Here is a 22,477-nt window from a genome sequence, read left to right on the forward strand (position 1 = left end):
TGCTGATTTGGTACTTCGGAATAACCGATTAGAATAATCACATCAGATAGTCCTTTACCTTTGATACCTAAAGCACATACCATAACACATTTCAAATGTTTTATTGCACTGGCACTTTTCATTCAGGAAAGGATCCTAATAGTAATGCCATTGCACTTATTTGGATACAGATTTACCTCTCTATCCTTCCACAGACAGCCTGCATGTGATGTTTTTTTTATTAAACAAAAAGTGTAACTGTCAGAGACAGCTCGTGTCTGTTGACTGCAGAAACCATAAAAAACAGAATGCAATATGTTTCTCAAATGTCAAGCGCAAATCTCAGAGAGGCAACGGAGACCTTTTCTTTCAATGCTGCATTCAGGCTGGAAGAAAATTAAATGATTTCATGACCCACCGTTCTGTATTTCTGTAAAAATGCTGCAGGAGGTCAACATTTGCATGGATGTTATCTATATGAGGGCATGGTGATTCTTTGGTTCGGAAGCTTTTTTTTGTGTTGTTGCAATTTTGTTGTTTTCTTTCATGTTCTTTCCAACAACTCAATTTTCATCTGATGAAACCTAAAGTAAGTGTGGTGGTTTTCCACCGAGGAGGCAGACTTTGGAATCTGGAGACCTGAATGGAAAAAGAAAGTGAAGGAACAAAAAAGTACATTTAAAAACTGGAGGAAGTCGAAGAGTAAACTTTCTGTTTACCACGAGTGTGTTCTGCTAGAATAATTGCCACGGAGAAAGATATGAAAAGGTGTGTCAAGTGTGACCTAATTAGCTACAGCAGAGACTTTAACGCTGCAGACTGTCTCTCAAGTGAATTGCCATCGAAGAGATTGCTGAACTGAACTACCTGTATGAGTCAGTGGAGAAAAACATGCAGCTTCTTTCATTTAGGAGTTTTAAAAATGTTGTTCTGCTACAAAGGAAACAGCACTGATCATTAGAATATTAGAGATACTGAGATTAAAGGTCAGGAAGTTTAATATAATACAGCTGATCAATAACAATTTAGAATCCAGCTTCTCTATTAAACAGATTACAATCTTTCTCCTACCTTTTTCACCTATTCTTTCTCAACCACATCATCTGTTTTTATTTACTTATTTTTACTCATCTCTTCATCTACATTAAAAGCATCATTAAAATGTCTTAATTGTTCTCCTCTTGTCTTGGCAGAGGTTTATCTCTGTAATAGGCTCACTATTGAACAATCACTGGTAGTTGAACAGTAATGAACTGTTATGTGACCTGTGGTGTGTGAGTAATTGATTCTGAAAGCAGTGTTTGTGGGCAAAATGTGTGTCTGCAGGGTGAGCAGGCACTGTGTAAAAAGCAGCTGTTGTTAAGGCTCAAGAGTGTCGTTGCCGTACCAGCCTATAGATGGTGATGCTGCACTTCCTGCTGTTCTCAAAATAAGCCTCGATCTGACTTTGCTTGGGGCTTTAAGTGATCATCCCTCCTCAAACAAAGAGACAGCTGTGGTCAAAAACAGCAGATGCCCATGCCATATAGATTCAGATTTGTTATGTTGTGTTTGGGGATTATCAGATTATCATGGTTTATTTTACTGTTCTCTGCCTCCAACTTCATACTGCTGCTCATTCTTTTAGCATTGCTCTCACACAGTACCTGTAACCGTTTCCTCAAACTGACCAGTGACTAATTAGCTAGCAAACGTTCAGTGGACATCTTTAACAGGTGTGCATCAGACTGTTGTAAGAGTGATATTCTGTATTTTAAGACTTTGCAGCATGGACTCTTTCTTTTCTTTCACAAACAAAAAACAAAAAAAACAGAACACTGTTTTCTATTTTTTATTCAAGTTGCTAAAATTAGCAGGCCATGCTAATTTGGCTCATTAAGAACAACTGTTAAAGTGCAACCTGAGGAACTCAAATGCAGGACACAGATGAATGATTTTAACAAGTTTCAGCTAAGTGCAACAGATTATGCTCAAGATCAGTTTTTCTAGAAGCAAAGACTTCAATTAGGTAAATGCCCTTAGGTAGGTATTCATGTGGGTATTTTTACTTTTCCAGCACAGGTTCAAGCTTCCAGTTTTCCATAGACCAGAGATAGACAGGTCTCCAACTGAAGGAATGCGAGAGTGGGTCAGGCAGGTTATTATTGTGGTACCACAGGATGGAGAAGGTAAGCTCAGGTAAGGACAAAAGGTGAGCGCAGCAAAGCAGAAGTATTTGGCCTGAGTTATACTACAACATGAGTACAATGACAAAGTTGCAATAAGTGGAGAGAAGAGCAAGTTTTGTGATGAGTCCTCCCTGGACCACACCCACTCCTCTAAGAGAGTGCTTAGTGCCAGCCACACACACAGCTACACAGAGAGAGGAGAGCAAGAGAGAGTAAAAGGACACAAGAATGCTAGAAGGCAGGTCCTCACCTGAAGGATGGGTGGACCATGACAACAACACCTATTGTTATTTTTAAAAGCAACATCTAACAGCTTCATGCAACTAAAACACCTCCTCCAAATTATACTTTTGCAACTGGAGCTGAATTTGTGTTTCATAATTTAATATTTTCAAGTATCTGGTATTTCTAACTCTCATATCTTTTTCTTGTATGAAAGTGAAGCACACTGCCTGAAATTACAAACACTGTTTCCAAGTATACACCAGTATATTGCTAGAGAAAGGTCATGCTCATTTCTACCTCTATATTTTCATTCTGGGATTCTACCAGAGCTTTACTTTATTCAAAGTTTAAAAAAAAAAAAAAAAAAAATCTTTATTTGTATCATACTACATGTTATTTGGCCCAGTGGTTGAGCCTCTGTGTGCTGAAGGAGGCAATATCAGCTCTCAGCTCTTTAATGCCCACCAGCCTCAAAACCAACTGTTTTCTGATTAGCCAAATGGCCTACGGGAAGAACACAGTGCTTATGATGTGGGGGAAACTTTTCTAAAGTAGTGATAGGATAGAGTTCGCTGGATTCTGTTCACCTAAAATATTAATTTGGATTTGTTTACTGACTCACCTTACCTCACCTTTACCTTGTGAAGGTAAAGAAGTGGACTACTGCGCAATGGACCGAATCTCAACCCAGTTCAGCGTGCATTTTAATTTCCGAAGACAAAGCCAAAGGCTGGACGACCCACAGAATAAACAACTGAAGATAGCTGAATGAAAGGCCTGAAAAACAAAAGAAAGAAAAACATCCTTCAGGGTTCTCTGGGTTTCAGACTTCAGGCAGGAATTTCCTCTAAAGTGTTTTTTTTGCAAAGTATTAAAAAAAGCTCCACTTTAATTATGACTATGTTCATTTTTCCAACTGCATTCAAACTGCAGAATGTAACTGTGAATAAACATGGCTGTAATTACTCAGTACCCCCCCACCCCCATAATTTGAATCTAATACGGAGCCATAAAGAGCAGAAACAATTAAAAATTCTTTCTCTGTCAAAGCATGTTAAAGCCAGACTGCACGTATGCAGCTACCATTTTACATTTTAAACATTAATTAGCTGAAAATGTTGAGTAATGTGGAAAAGAAGCATCAATCAGCTGACACAATCCAAAGTTGCTGGCTAGATATAAAAGTATTGTTTTCTGTAACTTGCTCTGAAGTTGAAGACCCCTTTTCTTTCAAAACTATTTAACCAAAAATTATTTATGGGTTAAAAGGCTTGTCTATTGCTACCTACAGAAAAAAAACGCCCCATTAATTTTGTCCTTTTTATCCAATGTTCCTTTCTGATGGTGTAGTGTAAAGTATTAGTATACATTAACCTCCCAGGTTCACCTCTTTCATTGTCTCTTCACTATAAGGCTGTAGTGAGGTTCTGCCTTCAGCACAGATGGTGAATGACATCAAACTATGGGGACCATTCAGGCTTTTGGCCAAATGCTTTTCTTTGTGTGGGCAGGTAAACTGTTTGCTGAGTGATGTGAAATGACAAGAGGCCAGACACGATGAACACAATAATTTCCTGATGGCTGGATCATTGAATAAAGATGCTGTCATCTTGGCTCTTGCAGTAAACAAGCAATTGTTTTAGAAAGTTAAAAAAGAGAACTAATCGGATGGAGAGCTTGTAATTTCAGTTGGAGCAGTCTGCAGTGTTTGCTCTGCAGTTTTTATTGTATTCAGGGATGTGAAAAGGGGCCGAAATGGATTTGATTGCTTGTGCTTTTAGAAGTGATGAAATGATTCACAACACATCCGATGACATTAGGTTATTGTGACCGTTAGTTTGGCTTCTCTGGGATGAGTGGTACATACTGAAGTGCATCACAACCTTGCTTGAATATCTGTGTGACGCCAGTTCCAGCTAAGTTCAATAAAGCAACATCCACCTAACCGCCTCTAAGAGAACTAGCGGTATGAGCTGGTATACATTTTCTGGACAGTAAAATAAAGTAAATTAAGTAAGGTTTATTTGTAATGCATATTGCACAGACAAAACAACAATGTGTCTGACACTATTACCAACATACCAGCATTAGTTCTTATGGTACTTCTCCTGTTAACTCCCACTAAGTCTCCTAAAGGGTCAGAACAGTGACATCATGAAATTGCATATAAACAGCATGCTGTTATTTCTCAAGCTGTAAAATCTGGCCCCTCATCAGTTTGCCTTGGAAGTCCACACAGCTCCTGGAATCACTAGGGCAAACAAACCCCTCCACTAGAGAAGGTGGCAATTCACTAATGATTGGGTGGGCTCTCCCTTAGAGATAGGATGACGAGGCTGGTCAATCAGGAGGGCCCAAAGTAAAGCTGCTACTCATCCACATCAAAAGGAGCTAGTTGAGATGGGTCAGGCATCTAGTAAGGAGCCCTCCTAGATGGGGTATTCTGGGGATGTGTTACCTCCAGTATCCTCCCTGAATGAACTCAAGTAGGTGGTCTGGGAGCGGGAGGTGTAGGTTTCCCTAGTTTGTCTGCTGCCTGCATGACCCAGACCCACACATGGATGGATGCTATTAGGGTGTCAATACTCCACATACCATAAACATGAAAAGTTAATTACATATTTTACATATTTCAAATGACACACTTAACTTAACTTAAGAAAATTGCTGTATTATCTATACGTCGCAACATGAAGCTGGTCTGAACACAGCCGTCCACAGGCAGTAAAAACAGTATATATAAAATCTATGTTGACATTCAGTGAGGAAGCATGTAAAAAATTTCATATGCATTTCAAAGACCTGTTTATAAGAATGAATCCTTCCATATATTATCATTCTATGGCTCTTAGAAAAGATCTGAGAAGTAAAATTGGTGAAAATCTGAAGTGAAAGTTGCTTAAGGAGAAAATTCGTTGTACTTGTTTATAAAAAGTACAGGGTAGCCAACCTCCCCAGCACTTAATGAATGCTTGACTGAGTGGAGCAATTACAGGGGATAGCTCCATTAAGCCATTTACATTTGCTCAAAGTTAGATTGCCTTTAATTTACTCTATTTGGAAAACTTGACAAAAATAAAGGCATGCATATTATGGAAATTACCCATCTGCATGTAGATGTTTAAAAAAAATCTCTCTAGTGTCCACATGTTTGCTGTACTGTATGCTCGCATGTGAATAACAAGCTGTTATCACTCATATAGTTCATATGGTAAATGCTGAAGCAGCTCTAATATGTTATTCATAAAGCTTATTTGAGGTTGTTTCCATATAAATAAAGTATAGTTACAGTTATAGATACTTCCCGCTCGAATCTACCACAAAGAAAACTGTTGATGGTGTTTGTGGATATCCCTTACTTATCGGGATATTGTTTTGCTATGGATTCTTTTTTAAATTGAAGTTTTCCCTCCATCATGTTGGGGTCATCTCAGATGTTTCAGCAACAATCATTTGAAAACCGCAGTACTAGGAATGTAAACAAATGCGAATTTATTGGATATGAGCAGATAATGTGCTCTGTGCAGAAGCATGAAAGGACCATGACTTTCCATGATTCGCCATAAAATAAACAAACAGACCACAGGCAAATAACACCGAGGTGGTTTATGTGTAATATTTAGACATTTTGTGAGGTTCATCCTCACTGAAGCTGGATTTGTTGTGCAATGGAAAATAGCTTTGGATTTGTGTTTTTTTACGTTATGATATGATGTTGAAGCCTGCACCCTGTCTGAGCTGACAGTAGGAAGTGATGAAGTTTCAAGTTTGAGACCAAAAGCATAGACTGTTTATAAAGGATAGACATAGTCAGCTTGACCACTGCCACCATTTTTTTTTATTTTCAGAGAGGATGCACTTCTAAGTTAACAGGTAAGCTTGTTTAACAAGCTGTATTCATAAAGTGCATGTGTAATGTGCAAAAACACACATCATTTGATTATCATTTTAATACTCCCCAAGCCTGAAACGCAAACTCTTGGAAGTTTGGGAAAGTTTCTCTTTGCTTAAAATTCCCCTCAAATGTGCTTTTTTGTAAGCCTTTACAAACTGTACTGTGGTTACAAAGTCATGCCTCACTTCTTTATATTTTGTTTGAAAAATGATAAATTGGTAAAGTGATTTATTAATTTATTGGCATTTATTGACAACAAGCTTGGAAGTCATGATCGCCTTTATTCTTCAGCAAAGCTTGAACTCTCCTAGGGAAGCTTTGATGTAATTTCTTTACAGAAATTATTCTCTAGTCTTCCTCTGAGACATTAAAAGATCTTCTTTGCATGTTGGCTGTCTTTGTTCCATTCTTTGTCAGCACTACTTCAATAACGTTGAGGTCCAGGGTCCGGGGAGGCCAATCCATAACTGACAATGTTCCACGATGCATGTATTTTTTAAAATCCACATTATATGTCATGCTGAAAAATGAGGGTGTTGCATATTGATACTCTTATGTCATTTGACATACCTTAGCCTTTTCTCCACATTTGCTTTCCATTGAGACAAAGTGTGATGAGGGTTCAGTGAACAGTAAATGGATCAACCTCTCAAGTCCTGCATTAGGTCTTTGCTGGATTTTGCCTCCTATTTCTTAAGGACTTGGCTTTCAGATACTATTGATCTACTGTAGATAGATTTTTAGACCTGCAAATTCGTCTTTTGCCGCTTGTCCAGTCCCGTCAAACATTTGTATGGCCACACTGCACACCATGCCTAGATAAGCCAAGTTTTCAGCTAACAGCTGCTTGTTGATACAAACATTCTACTCTATGACTGTCAAACTGTGTCATGATTGGCATTTTTCATAGATTCAACTAAAGAAATGAGAACAAATTATGTGTTTTTGTGATATGGTGCTGGTAATGAAGTGCCTGAGGACAAAATGTAAAACTGGTTCTTTGTCTTTTATGTGTAGACACAGCACTTGCCCCTGCTTTGAATTAGGCCCCTTTTTATGCTCGAACAATTCAAAAAAAATAACTCACTTCAGGTATAATCGGAACACATACACAAGCAGATATATTTGTGGCATACATGGATACAGACAGTGGCTTTGTGTTACACCCCCACAGACAGCGCCGCCCTTTAAGCCATCGGCAAAAACGGACAAAATTATATTCATTCCTTTTTAAAACGGAAATAGTTGAGATTCATGCTTCTGTACGTTTGTAGGCACCTTGTTTTGTCGTTAGCCATCATCTTCAAGTAATGTTCATAATTGAGTGACGCTTTTCCTCGCTTCACTCAAACTTAGTGTCAAGGCAACTGATGTTAGAGGTACAAATACTCGTCAGAACATATGGTATAATGAGGTGAGGGGGGGTAGGATGAGTTGTTCTGACACTAGAGCGTGATTTTAATTACTCTGCATAGGAGGTGTCAAGTGCTACCTAAATGCTTCTGAGGCAGGCGGCAGATCTGTTGAAGGTGTTATGATGAAAGTATAGAAATGCTGACAGTATAACAGAGCGACTTATAGTACACAGTTGATTTCAGCACACACATTCCCTCAGGATGTGCTAACCTCACACAGCTATGCTGTTTATGCTATTGTGCATGACCTCACACAGATGATCCCATCAAGAATGACTACAAAGCGCTGTCAAAGCAGTCTGAAAATTGACTTTTAGGTGGGATAAAAAAATATTTGCAAAAGCAGGATAATCAAAACCAAACTTTGGTACAAAACCAAAGCATGAGCCGGTGTAAGCGGGAAACATTAAGCCTGCCTCCATGTGCCACACAGGCAGAGATGGGCAAATTGATTCAGGGAAAATTCTGACTGTGCTTTCAGCAATATGATGTTCAGCACTGATGTGGGCTTGTGGGCTATATTTTGTTCAGCGGTGGTGATTAAAAGCCTTTTGAGTCACGAGAATTACCGCGTATGCCTCTCACCCTAATGCTCAGCCAAGAAAATGATCTACCTGAGATTTCTTTTCCCTTTTCCTTCCTTAGACCTATGCACTCAGGTTTGTTTCTCTCCAGCTTTTCTGTAATCTCTTAGGTAGTCCCTTGTCAAATTCTCAGCAAATTTATCATCCATTCTTTTTCTCCTTTGCCATTAGGGAGAGACACATTACACTGCACAGACTTTAAACTGCTGCCAGAAGAAAGAAGGGATAGAAACAGACGGAGGAGGGTGCATTAAAGACTTGAGAAGTGCTTGGGATAAATAATCATATTTCTATGCACCCACGATGCTGGAAAAGCACCATCTGGGACAGGCCGTGGATTTGCATTACAATATAAATGGGAAGTTGCTGGAGCTGAAAGGGTGATGTGAAGTCATTCAGCCAGCCCCCTCATACTGACAGGTCGCATCTCCCTTCCCCACACCAGGCAGCAGGCAGGCGCAAGGCACTTTGTCGGTGTGCGGTACGCTGGCGCACTTTTGTCGCTCGACTGCCCCTCCCCTGCATCCCCCACATCCTCCACCTTGTCTTTTTTTAAACATGCACGCTCATCTTTTTTCAAATGCCACATCTCCACACACATGCAGCAGCTTGATGGTGTATGCACCAGTGTCTTCGCTTTCAGATGTGATCTTCAGTGAACCTTCAGAGCGTCACTCAAATGCGAGTAGGTGCACAGGAAACAAGGAGACGAACACAGAGGAGGTGGTGTGAGAGGTGGTGTTTGTGGCATATAGACAGATAATAAAACTACTATATGTATCCTCATACATAAACTCTGCCCACACTTTAAGACAGAACAGTCAGCTCATCTTTCCGGGCCTGCAGTTTTTGCCAGTGCCCAAAACATGCAAATGCATTTTCCATATTCAATTTTGCGAGTCAAGGGGCAAAGGCGATTTATGCATGTTTTATTGCATCTTGTATATTTCTGCATTCTCTCCCACCTTTAGGCCCTCTATTAATTTCCATTTTAAGAAGTTTTTGCATGATTGAACACAGGTTCATTCCCCTGATTTTGACAGTACACCAACAGATTCTGAATACTTCATGGAGGATGGCACCACTTTGCATGACAGAGCAATGTTGGCATCAAAGAGCTGTGAATAAGCATCATGTTCAAATGACTGATTTCTGCTGTAGCCTGAGTCAGAGGATGCACTGAACCTGCTGAAATGGTCTATAAGTGGTATATTGTGTTTACTGGTGCAACCAAGAGATTATGTAAAAAGGATGAACTTGTTGATTTTGACACATTACGATTTTTCTGTTTTTCCCTTAGTGATTGTTACTTATGTTTGTCTGATCCAATATTCAGGCAGGAAGATTTAAACCCTCGCCTTTCTCATGAAACTTTAAAAATCACACTTGCTGCAGCACACATTCTGACAACATACAAGATCCTTCTGTTTATCATTTTTGGTTCTGGTATAAGAACATCTTTCACAAGCTTCCACTATTTAAATATGCATAGCAAAACTACATCACTTGAAAGAAGGAGAGATGCCAGTGTTGCAGTTCTCACACTCAACATGAGTCACACGAAATGCGCATTAAGTGTTTTAACTAAATAAAGCTTAGTTTGCCAAAGAACAGATTAACCCAAAAAAGTGAAGGGAAAGAGAATTTTTGTGCAGTTTCAGAGTTTCTTTCTCTTTGTAACTTTCTTGCCATAGCAAATGTAGTTTAAAAAACTGAGAACCAAGTTATGAAATGAAGCACTGATATATGTAACTAATATATAGGTTTAAAAAAAGGACATACAAAGTCAACAAGGAGAAAAAACTGGGATCTGAGTAAAATCACAGGAGGCAATAATGTGGATGCTTACTTTTCTTGATGTGCATGACTCCACTTCTACCCTATATGATACCCACAGGATACAGAAAGAGGATGAAAAAATGGGTAGAAAATCATTACAAAAAAGTTCAGTGTAAGTTTTAAAAATATTGATTAACATCTGCTATTTTACCACAAAAAACTGGATATCAGAGTAAAAAAAGCACTTTCTCTGTAAAAATTTTCACCTTGCAGCTATACTTCTGTGAAAAAAGGAAAGTTTGTCACATGATAGGTCTCAGTTTCTTTGTTAAAGCTTCTTTTGTCCATACGTATAAGGTCGACGTCTTAGAGCTGCCCGTGGGACTGACTTGTTTACTGTCTAAAAGTGTTCTTGAAGATAAAACAGAAATGTCTGATTTTATGACCAAACAAATGTCACCAAAGGTGTCAAGCTTAGCGTCACCTTGCGTAACCCTGTGTTTCTAGTTTTTGTGCGGAGGTTAGGCAAACAACTCAAGCTCCTTTAAATATCTTTCAGTTGAAATATCTCTCGCTGAGAATCAGTCGTGACAAAAGCTACCAAGTGATTTCTTATGATACCTGCCGTGCTATCTGCTAATTTGCAAGTGATGATGTTTCATTTAAGAGAAAAATATGATGTGAAATGTGTAGACAAAGTCGTGGTTAGAACTGGGAAACAGAAAATGACTGCATTTTGATTTATCTGAAGTGAAGTAGCAGTGGGAGGCTCAGGTACAAAGGTGATGCTGGTGACTTTTTCCAGGTCTATTCATTTTGTCTGTCCGCAGCTGTGTAGACCTTTCGTTCTACTGTCCCATTGTTTTCTGCTGCGAATCCCTCAAAGTTCTTCCATCAAAAAAAAAAAAAAAAGAGAAAAAAGAAAAAAAGAGAGAAAAAGGCTGGATAATAGCAGCCTTTGTTGGATGCGGCTTTGAAATATCACACATTAATGGATGCCATTTTAGAAGTGCAGTTGCTGTTAAGTATGAATAAATTGTGATAAATGTTGCATGGAGAGATAATATTCGTTAAAACGCACGGAAGCGGAGATACATAGATTCAACCTTCAACCAAAAGAAAAAAGAAAAATCAAGGAGCTGGAAAAAAGAGTAAAAGCACAATTATTTTTTCAGGCTTCAGAACAATAAAAGAACAGAGCAACCTTCTTACAGCACCAGCTAATTTTCCATAATGTTCACGCTGATTGTCAGCTCAACTATTTTGCATTTTCTTACCTCACATCTATCTAAGCCACATTTCTTTTCCCCCCCTTTTTTAAACAAAGGCTGGAGAATCAAACACCTTACATTCGTTTTGGGATTGTGTTTTCTTTTGTTGTGTCTTATCAAAGGATCAAAAAAGTCATAAATACAGACTGTGCAATGGCACTGAACAGCATGTATGTGCTACTGATAGATGTGAGCAGACAAGCTCTGAGAATTCAACAACAAAACCTAAACTGAAATCAAAAGAGATACAAAAATATAAAATACTTTCCCTGAAAAGTCTTTACTTCACATCCTCGTGAAACTACAGGAACCCTTGCAGTCATTATCAAGCTTGTACATTGTCCACTAATTACACGGCAATAAAGCTCCCACGTTCAGTTTTCTTCTGAAAAGTTTTCAAGTTGAAGTGGTCCACTTCTCTTTACTGTGCCTGGGATTTTGTGTCAGCTCAGCTGGTGCTATTCTCAGAGCTATATTAATTGTTAGCTCGCTCTTTGATTTGCTTCATTTAAAAGGTCTTTGGTTAATTTAACGGATCGTGGAGTGAGCTTTTCAAAGTACTGCTGGGTATAGAAATTACAAAGAGTAATCATACATCATTAATCTAAAAATACTTCTTAAAAGGAGTTGCTTTTCTTTAAATTGGTTCCGCTTCAGGATGACATTTGAGCACATTACAAGCAGACTGAAGTTCAAACAAACTTAAAAGGTGTCATTTCTGTCATGGCCGAGTCCTCTACATCCCATTACAGGTACTAAATCTTCCTTGATTGACTTCACTCAGCTGCCTCTCATTGTCCTGATTACTCCTCAGCTGCTGGCAAACTGTTCCAGTTTATTTGGACCTGATGCTGCATTCAAGCGAGGCCGACAGAGTGGAACGACTGCACAAACCTCTGCTGTTTCAGCTTGTTATGTGCTACATTAGTTCAGGATGTTTAAATAATAAAAAAAATGGTACATTGTTATATTAATACAGTATCCTAAAGATACTGAAAATACTTGTACATCTGGTCCTTTCATCCAGATTGAAGTCATTCAGATTAAAGCGTTTGGATCAGCTGGGACTGGAGTTTGCATGCGGCCACACTTTTACCATCAGGTGCAAAAGTTCAATATACGTCATGAGCTCATCCTCCCAGGTGGACGTCTTTTCTCTGTTGCTTGTTTTTGATCAGCTCCCAGAAGAAGAGTATCTGTTGGTCAGCACAGCAGTTGCCGTTAATGTGTTGCACTTAATTGTTTGAGAGTTTTTATTAAACACAAACTCACAGCAGAGAACAATTTCAGTGTTTTTGTAGAAAGAGGGGTGACATTTACCCTCGCAGATGCAATATTGAGATCATGCAAAGAAAGAACACCTCCAGACAATAATCAGATTAAATCATTTGCAATTATTCTTATCGGATTATGAAAAGTTTTATTCCACCCTTCATTGGTTTGGTCCTGTTTATTCTAATTAAGGTGTTTATATTTTGGCATTTATACTAATTTAGCCAGTGTTGTCTGGTAATGGGATAAATATCTGAAATATGAGAGAATATTTTATGCCAAGTGCAGTGCAGCAGGACAAAACTGAGCAAAGGTGAACTTGACATTAACAGGATTTGAATTAAAACCAAAATGACACGATTAAAGCTTAACTTGCCAGCTGTTTATTTACCATGGAGGTAAATGGGACACCATGAAACTTTCACTGCTTGATCATCAGCTTTTTGTGATTCAATCAAACATTTAGTGCAACATTCTTCTCTTTAGTTTTCTTGCTTCAACTAATTTAAACCTGTTCTGAAGCCCAATTTGACCATTGTTTCTCTCCTTGGATCATTCATGACCTACAGCCTAAACTTTAAGTTTACAGTTGATAACTTTTGGTTATATTTGCTGTACCCTTGTGGTTCCTGCTCATTTTTATTTATACACATTATACATTCGATTGGTAAAACCTTGTCATCCTTGGGTGCGCTTTTTTAAAAGGACACATAAATGATACAAACGCATATCACCAAGCAGCACAGCCAGATAACAGCAGTAGTTTTAATACGGCATCAAAGATTCACAACTTTACAAACAGGCACTTCAAGGGAGAATTTATTGCTTTTGCAGCGTTTGTTTGCCGTCAGCTTGGCACGGAAGTAGCTCGCCACTTCTGTGTTCAAACTTCATTGTGACGGGCCCGAAACGCCACCATATCAATCATTTTACACAAACAGGCCAGCGACTTTCATTTCCAAACTCAAATGCACAGTGATTGGTTTTCATTAATTAATTAATTTCCCCGCTTTGAAGTCCTTTTCATTGTGATGATGAAGGCTGAAGAGCGCATTATGGTGTCTCAAAGAAAAGTAGCTGTGGAATGAATAATACCTAAAAAGTTTCTTTTTCCTTTCTTAGAAAAAAAAAAAAGAGCAGTGCCGAAAGCTGTGCTCTGTTGGAAGCAAAGTAGAATTGCTGAGATGTACAGTGCAAGACTGTACTCAGTGGTTTAACTGCACTGTGATTTTGCGTGTGTGTGTATTTGTGTGTGCGCACTTGTGCGGGTGATTGCAGAGTCCTGCTACACTCGTAGCAGGCTCACACTCATAAATCAATGTCGTGTTTTATTTAGAGACATGGCCAGCTCTCGCCCAGTGAACCCCCCCTCCCCCACATCTCCCCGGGTAAAGACAGCACACACGAGCAACAGCAGTCGTGGCTTTTGTTATCAGCCGAATCATCACAGGAGTCCCCACAATTTCCTCCCCCTCCCCCCCTTTTGTTCTCTTACTCTTCTGCCTTTCATTTTCGACCCAGCATCCCATTCCATTACCTTCAACTGTGACATTTACTCACTCTTTTATGATGAATTCATAAAATCACGACAATGATAGCACACTGAGTGCTTTATGGAAACTCATTATAGAGTATCTATCTCTGTCTCTCGCGCTCTTCTACACAGACACATACACACTTTCTGTCTCTCAGCTGCACACAAAAACAACAGAAGCAGCACATTGATGTGAAAAGTTTGGCTGTTTGGCTCTCTGTGGAGTGTTCTGATAATGCTATCAACGCTTGGCTGGCTGATACACTTGGTGAGGCTGCAGTCGTTTTTCTCTGAACTCCTTTTTCAGATCACTCAAAGTGTCTCTTTGCCACATTAAACCAAATGTTGTTGGTTAAAGGAGAAAATGGCCTGTAATGATACAGACTTTAAAAAAGATATTCAAGATATATTTCACATAGACCGAGAAATGACCACCTTTTTAAGAAACTTTACTTGTGCTGCAGTAACGAACAGTCTGCTGAGTACTATCGCATTTTTGCCATGATGTGCTTCAAGCCCATTTCCACAATATTCTTGCTATGCGATTGTTTAGAATTTCCGCTCTTTGTAAGAATTCCATTTTTAAAAGAATGCGTTTACAGAACACATCGTGCTGAGTATTTCTCAAAACAACATTCTTCTAAAAGGAAATTGGAAAATCTACAACACCTAATTCACACGAAAACATCCAACACATCACCTCCTGACTTGCTTTTTCAGCCGTCCACTCAGGACTCAGCAATACCAGGCTTCATCCCGCAGCATAATGTTTTCTCTCACTGCTTACATCATCATCTCAAACCTTAAGTGACCTGAGCACCCACACCCTGATTCTCCACAGTCACCACAACCCTTCAAGGTTTGTCTGTACCAACCATATTACCATGCTCTCTGGTTTGATGAGAAAACTCATATAACCTGAAGGCTGAGTTTCCATTACCGACCTACCCGTAACTCAAAACTGCACGCTTTGCCGAGGCACTTCTGAGCAGCACTCTCACTTTTGTGGGTTTAAATCGGAGCAGAGGCAGATAAGACCCCATAGCTCCAGGTGAGCTCACCAGCAGCAAGATGTACATCATCAGAGGGTGGCAATACTTCAGTTAAAAATAGCTTTGCAGAAGTGTAATGCAACAACATGTGATGCACTTCAGATGCAGCCCCAGATTGGGATGTGAACTTTTTCTGAAATACTGACATCCAGGTTTCATCATTTATCATGAATTTCAGATGCTTTCTTACAGTAAGATCATAACTATTTTAGAAATAATCTTGTTTAGTTAATATTCTCTGTTGGTATTTTTTTCTAGTGCAGGGAGCACAGCAGAGCATGGAGTGCATGATGAAAATGGAGAACTGAAGCGCTTTGCTTAACACACATGTTCCACATAGATCAAAAGGTTAGACTGATCAACCGCAGCTCAACTTTGCCATTTAGGCACAGCCAGAAGATTTTATCATTCCTAACTTGCAACAATACAAGGAAAAAACGCCCAGGACTGGAAACTGCTTAGGATGCATTTGAAGTGGAGGCTGATGGTTCATGTACTACATATCTTTTTAAAGTTGATCTGACTGATCACCTTTCTGTCATAATTGGAGTTGTGCCCTTTAATGATGATAATCACACCACCTATAGAGCATGAGGGGGTTGGAAATGATTTGATGAATATAAAAATATGCATAAATGTAATACAATAACGAATCCACAACACAGCTCTAATTTGCCAGATAGCTGCATCATTTTTGGTGACGTCTGTTAAGAATTTTGAAGCCAAAAATCACCTTTTTTCTGCAGTTTTCTCCCTGGTGGTTTGTGTTTCTGGAAATCTTTGGTTTCTAGTTACTCAGAAATGTCACCTTCTCTCTGTCTTCTTTGAAGCCTTGTTGATTTTTGTTCCTGGTTGCCAATTATATGTTAGCTAAAATGTGATGCTACTACACACGGGAGTAGTGAATGGTTTTCACCCTTTTTTCACCATTGTGATGCTCCAGTTATCCCCAAGTTCAATATTTTCATAGCAAAAGGATTCTGTATGTATAGATTTTTAAAATGATTATGAACTAACGTCTCCTCCAGTTAATTTGTTCCACAGCTGGAGCAAGGTCCTAAGGTCCTTTGGGCTTAGTGCAGCAGGATGTTATTTGATTTGAGGGGGTACACAAGGAGTCAGGTTTAGATGTTTCTTGAGATATAGATTTTTAACATGTTTTTATTTATTTATTTTTTGTGAGTACAATGGAAAGTCTGGACAACATGTTTGAATTCTGTCCCAGGGTAGAGAGAATGCCAGTGTGATGATGAAACATGCTATCCTTGGCAGCACTGATGATGATACATGTATACTGGTGGAGGGTCCAAGAGGGGGTTAAAAGGCCTTACTGAGTGATACTGTCAGGAGAACAGTGGGTCACAGTTGTCACCTACAGCATCTCAAAACTTTGCAAGTGTCCTGCAGCGTCACAAACTATTTTAATTCCTACTAGAGAAATGCTGTAGTGCAGGATCAAACATTTGTGAAATCACAACAGGGAAAGTGAAAAGGAGAAAATTACTTTGAACTTGAAAGACTGACACGTATAATTGGCAGCATTAAAAAGAATGAATGAAACTATAATGTTTCCGTGGTTTATGGTACTGACTAAGATAAGCCAGGATCAGTCTAGAGAGTATTTAAGGACAGGTTAAAGGAAAAAATGTTTTTGCACCACCATCTTACACCACAACAGCTTCAGCGCAACTTGTACAAGTTTGTGGACTGTACTGGAGGAAATGTATTTTTCTACTATAACTATAGTCACTAATTTGGTGTTTTGATGATTACAGTGGTCTAAAATAAACTTTACTTTAGTTTGTCTTTTACTACACACTGTCATGAGCTCCTGACAGAAGCAAGGACCTCCCATAGAGATCATGAATCATAGACATTTGTTGTGCAAAGGTTGTTTTGGTGACATTTCATCAGTGACATTTTAGGAGGAGATTATTTTCCCCTTCAAATGTTTTAAATGTGTAAAAAATGAGCAAATATATTTTCTAACAAATACAAATACACTTTAAACTACAAATATTGGAATTATTTTGCAATCCATTGATCAGGCCAGCAGCTATTGTGGCTAATAGTGGCTATATTAAAACTTGATAAAACCCCCTAGCCCAGGTTTATGTCACATGAACAGCAAAGAGATATTGATAAATTATGCAGCTTAGGCCTTTTGCAAAATGATTTGTAGTAATTAAGTTACTTTCAGACTCAGTGCAGGACTCAGTGGAAGTTGACATGTTTTCTGTAAATGGTTCCCTCTTTCTTTAAAAAAAAAAAGCTGCAGTTCATTTCGAAATTTCCAAGTAAGGTGACACTCAGGTTATAATACTCTCTCATTTGCACTCTACATAATGGCTTATATATAGACTCACTGTGCACACAGGCATAAAATGACGTGCACAGACACACAACTATACACACATGCACACAAATCCAGTCAGAGAGAGACAAAGCCCATAAATAGTAGCACTTGCATGAAAGAGATAGCAGGAGAAAGTATTTCCGAAGGTGGTTGCTTGGTTTATTTGTGGGGGTGTGATGGGATGGCAGGAGCCATATCTGAATAAACTAGACTTAAGTAAACAACTCGAGGATAGCAGTCAGTGTGGAAGCCAGTACGTAATTAAGTGGGATTAGAGACGTTTAAATAAAGTCAGCGAATAATTTGTAATCCTTGTCTGCCACAAATCATTTACATTCAAAGCAAAAACACAGCTTGCATTAGATGTCAATCACACAGAGACAAGCTGATTTACATACATTTAAAAAGCAATGCACACCACGGTCCCTCATATTTCTACATTTCTTATGCATTCAGAAGGAATTGCACAATTGTATATGTGTGCAGAAAAGAAGTGACACGGTCTGGCATGGATCTCAGTAAATGAATAAGCATATACTGCAGCCCTGCTACAACTGGATGAAATGGAGCAAGAAGAGTGAAAAGAGGGCAATTTTCTGCCTGTGGTGTGTGGAACAGAAAGTTCTGCTGTGGTTCCAGTTTTGTCATTTTCCAGTGGCACCGAAGCTAAGAGCAAAGTGTCGAATGGAAATGACACCGGTGCTGCACACACTGGGGAATACATCTGGCCTGTAATAGAGAAAGATTGAGCAGATGCGAAGGATGGGGGATTGGAAATGAATGGCTTGTGAGCAGATTTCCCTGACCAGTCTTCATCATCAGTCCTTATTCACTATTTTATCCGTTTTCTTTTTTTTTCTTCTTTCCAACAGTCTGCCTGTCTCTGGTTCCCTCACTAGTTTACTGGCATTCATATACATTTTATTGCTTGTCCGAGTCCAAGACAAATGAAGGCCCATCGACTAATCTGTTAGAAGTTATGCAAAACATAAAGCAGACAAAAATATCCCACATCGAGGGGCATCTGTGTTAAAAGTCTAAGACTCCATCTAAGCTTCACAGCATGTGTTTTAACTCTCATCTAAATTTGAGAGTTAACTCTTTTGCGTTTTCTGCTTGCTTTTGCAATCTGCAAGGTTTAGAGTTCCACAACTCATTCATTCCTCAATCTGTCACACAGTCAACCCCGTGAGCCTCAGGCTATTTTTTTTTCCACTTGAAAAATTCCCAAAATTAAAAGCTCCTTAAGTCTAAGGCCAAAACAACACTTTGCTCTAAATAACACCTGCAAGTCTTTGAGTGTACTTCCAGTCAGTGAGGTTTTAAAAACTTAAACACAAATTAATAATGCCTGATCAAAACTGCAAATTAGCCAACAGTGATAACAGTGATAAATAATAATTTTAATGATCCTGTTTACTATTCCTCATGTGTGCTGAATTTGAAACAACAGAAATTAAGCACATCAAATGGTGCCTTTATGAAAGTGCTACCACAGGCAACAAACAAACAATTAAACAAACAGATTCAGGTTGTATTTTATATATGGGCATGTAGACCAGTGTATATATATATATATATATATATATATATATATACACACACACCCAGCACACCCCTGCGGTCGGTTTATCCTTCAAGCTCGGGTCCTCTACCAGAGGCCTGGGAGCTTGAGGGTCCTGCGCAGTATCTTAGCTGTTCCCAGGACTGCGCTCTTCTGGACAGAGATCTCCGATGTTGTTCCCGGGATCTGCTGGAGCCACTCGCCTAGCTTGGGAGTCACCGCACCTAGTGCTCCGATTACCACGGGGACCACCGTTACCTTCACCCTCCACATCCTCTCGAGCTCTTCTCTGAGCCCTTGGTATTTCTCCAGCTTCTCGTGTTCCTTCTTCCTGATATTGCTGTCATTCGGAACCGCTACATCGATCACTACGGCCATCTTCTTCTGTTTGTCTACCACCACTATGTCCGGTTGGTTAGCCACCACCATTTTGTCTGTCTGTATCTGGAAGTCCCACAGGATCTTAGCTCGGTCATTCTCCACCACCCTTGGGGGCATCTCCCATTTTGACCTCGGGACTTCCAGGTTATACTCGGCACAGATGTTCCTGTACACTATGCCGGCCACTTGGTTATGGCGTTCCATGTATGCCTTGCCTGCTAGCATCTTGCACCCTGCTGTTATGTGCTGGATTGTCTCTGGGGCATCTTTACACAGCCTGCACCTGGGGTCTTGCCTGGTGTGATAGACCCCAGCCTCTATGGATCTTGTACTCAGAGCTTGTTCTTGTGCTGCCATGATTAGTGCCTCTGTGCTGTCTTTCAGTCCAGCTTTGTCCAGCCACTGGTAGGATTTCTGGATATCAGCCACCTCCTCTATCTGCCGGTGGTACATACCGTGCAGGTGCCTGTCCTTCCATGATGGTTCCTCGTCTCCCTCCTCTTTCTTGGGTTTCTGCTGCCTGAGGTATTCACTGAGCACTCGGACAGTTGGGGCCATCTTCCCAATGTATTCTTGGATGTTTGTTGTCTCATCCTGGACTGTGGTGCTGACACTCACCAGTCCCCGGCCCCCTTCCTTCCGCTTAGCGTACAGCCTCAGGGTGCTGGACTTGGGGTGAAACCCTCTATGCATGGTAAGGAGCTTTCTTGTCTTGATGTCAGTGGCTTCTATCTCCTCCTTTGGCCAACTTATTATACCAGCTGGGTACCTGTTCACGGGCAGGGCGTACGTGTTGATAGCCCGGATCTTGTTCTTACCGTTCAGCTGACTCAGGACTTGCCTGACTCTCTGCAGGTACTTGGTGCTTGCAGCTTTCCTAGCGGCCTCTTCATGGTTCCCATTTCCCTGCGGAATCCCCAGGTACTTGTAACTGTCCTCTATGTCTGCAATGTTGCCTTCTGGTAGCTCGATCCCCTCAGTTCTGACTACCCACTGACATCCCGATGTCATTGCTGTATATCCTGGTGTGTGGATCAGTGAATCGATGTCTCGTTCACTCTTGGCATACAGCTTGATATCATCCATGTACAGGAGGTGGCTGACAACTGCTCCATTCCGTAGTCGGTATCCGTAGCCAGTCTTGTTAATGATCTCACTGAGGGGGTTCAGGCCTATGCAGAACAGCAGTGGGGACAGAGCATCTCCTTGGTAGATCCCGCACTTGATGGTGACTATATATATATATATATATATATATATATATATATATATATATATATATATATATATATATATATATATGTGTGTATATATGTGTGTATATATATATATATATATATATATGTGTGTATATATATACACATATATATATATATACACATATATATATATATATAGGGCATGTCTATGCAACAAAGGGCATTAAAAACTTGGCTTATTGAATAAACTAAGACTCCAGCTTCAGTGAAGTAATGAAAAATTGACAAATGAAACGAATAAAAGTGCAATATTTTCATCACATAGTTTTTTCATAGTCTAAGATATGTCTGATGCTCTTTTAATTGTATCCCCTCATGAAGCCTCTTCTTCTGCAGTGGTTTAATAACAGCGACTGAAACATGAGAGCCATGAGCTGTTTATCAAATATTATATTCAGAGCAACAGTGCTGACTGCAAACCCATATTAATTCAAAATTTAGTTTGCAGATTTTCTGAAAATTGTGTTTCCCATAATGAAATACACTCTAGCTGTCTGTTTGTAATATTGCTCTGCATTTAAATGAGATGTTGTTGGCTTGTGATGCAAGACAACGCTCAGAAGAATCTAACCACAAACACCAGTGTTATATAATTTTACCTAACAATGTAATCTAATAGTATGTATCGTTCCATTGTCAAAGTCTACCCTAATCTGGATGGCTAATGTGATATAGTTTTCTGAAAGACATCAAAAATTGTCTAATTTATTAAAACTATGAAACAGCAATGTTGGCTAGATACAAACTCTTCATGATAAATTTCTGTCAGGATTAAACGAAAAAATAAAATTGAAAGAAGAGTGATAGAGCTTCTTTTATTGGGTAAACATTTAAACAGTGTGAGCCTAACTCACTCCATTACAGCAATATACACACTCAACAGCCACTTCATTAGGTAGGGGGTTGGACACCCTTTTGCCTTCAAAACACTGTAATTCTTTGTGGCATAAACTCATCATCATGCTGGAAAAATTCCTCAGAGATTTTAGTTCATATTGACATGATAGAAACACAGTTACTGCAGATTTATCAGATCTTATCTCCTGTTCCACCACATGCCATAGGTGCTCTATTAGACTGAGACCTGGTGACTGTGGAGGCCATTTGAGTATGTGCTGCATGTCGGAGCACAAATCAAGATTTATTAGAGAAGGCAATGTTTTTCTAGTATTCATATTGTCAAATTTCTGTGTAAATGTGTGTACAAACGTACCATAAACGTTCATTCCTATCGCTTTTCTCCTCCATCTTGAACTTTTGTCTTATCCACAGGTCCTGTGGTATATCTGGTGGTAAGGAACGTAGACCCAGTCTTCCTGCCATGCTGATCTACAGCACTGACCTTCACACTGAGAGAAAGAATGGAAGCAAGGAGCTGACCCATAACCACCACTCAGCTCAGTCCAATTTTGGTCAACCTGTGGGAACTGTAACATCAGTTTCCTGTTCTTAGCTGACAGGAGTGACATGTGGTCTTCTGCTACTGTTGCCCACTTGCTTCAATGTTCGATAACTTGTGCCTTCAGAGATTCTCTTCTGCAAATGCCAGTCGCAATAAACGGTTATTTGAGTTACAGTTGCCTTCCTTTCAGCTCAAAGCAGTCTGGTTATTCTTTTCTGACAATAAACCTTTTTTAGCCAGAGAACTTCTGCTCACCAGATATTTTCTCTTTGGACCATTATCTGTAAACCTGAGAGGTGGTCATGTAGAAGTTTCTGAAATACTCAAACCAGCCTGTCTGG

At 39.5% G+C, this 22,477-nt stretch overlaps 1 protein-coding gene across 2 annotated transcripts in view; it reads left to right on the forward strand.

Annotated features, from left to right (window-relative positions):
* Window positions 1–22,249, forward strand: part of LOC146550807 (uncharacterized) — a 34,501-nt gene extending 12,252 nt beyond the window's left edge. The window contains exons 3-4 of one of the 2 annotated variants that reach the window (XM_085260235.1): window positions 2,036–2,157; window positions 22,007–22,249. In XM_085260235.1, the coding sequence (XP_085116361.1) occupies window positions 2,036–2,157; window positions 22,007–22,187 (303 nt within the window). In that variant the 3' untranslated portion in view covers window positions 22,188–22,249. Of the gene's footprint in view, window positions 1–2,035; window positions 2,158–22,006 lie in introns of those variants that run through there. The other variant, XR_014890211.1, reaches the window with a different exon arrangement.
* The last annotated feature ends 228 nt before the right edge of the window (window positions 22,250–22,477 follow it).

Source organism: Mchenga conophoros, linkage group LG20 (genome assembly GCF_057382185.1).
Source record: "Mchenga conophoros isolate Kocher_MC1m ecotype Shallow Benthic linkage group LG20, M_conophoros_male_GT1.1, whole genome shotgun sequence".
Taxonomy (NCBI): Eukaryota; Metazoa; Chordata; class Actinopteri; order Cichliformes; family Cichlidae; genus Mchenga; species Mchenga conophoros.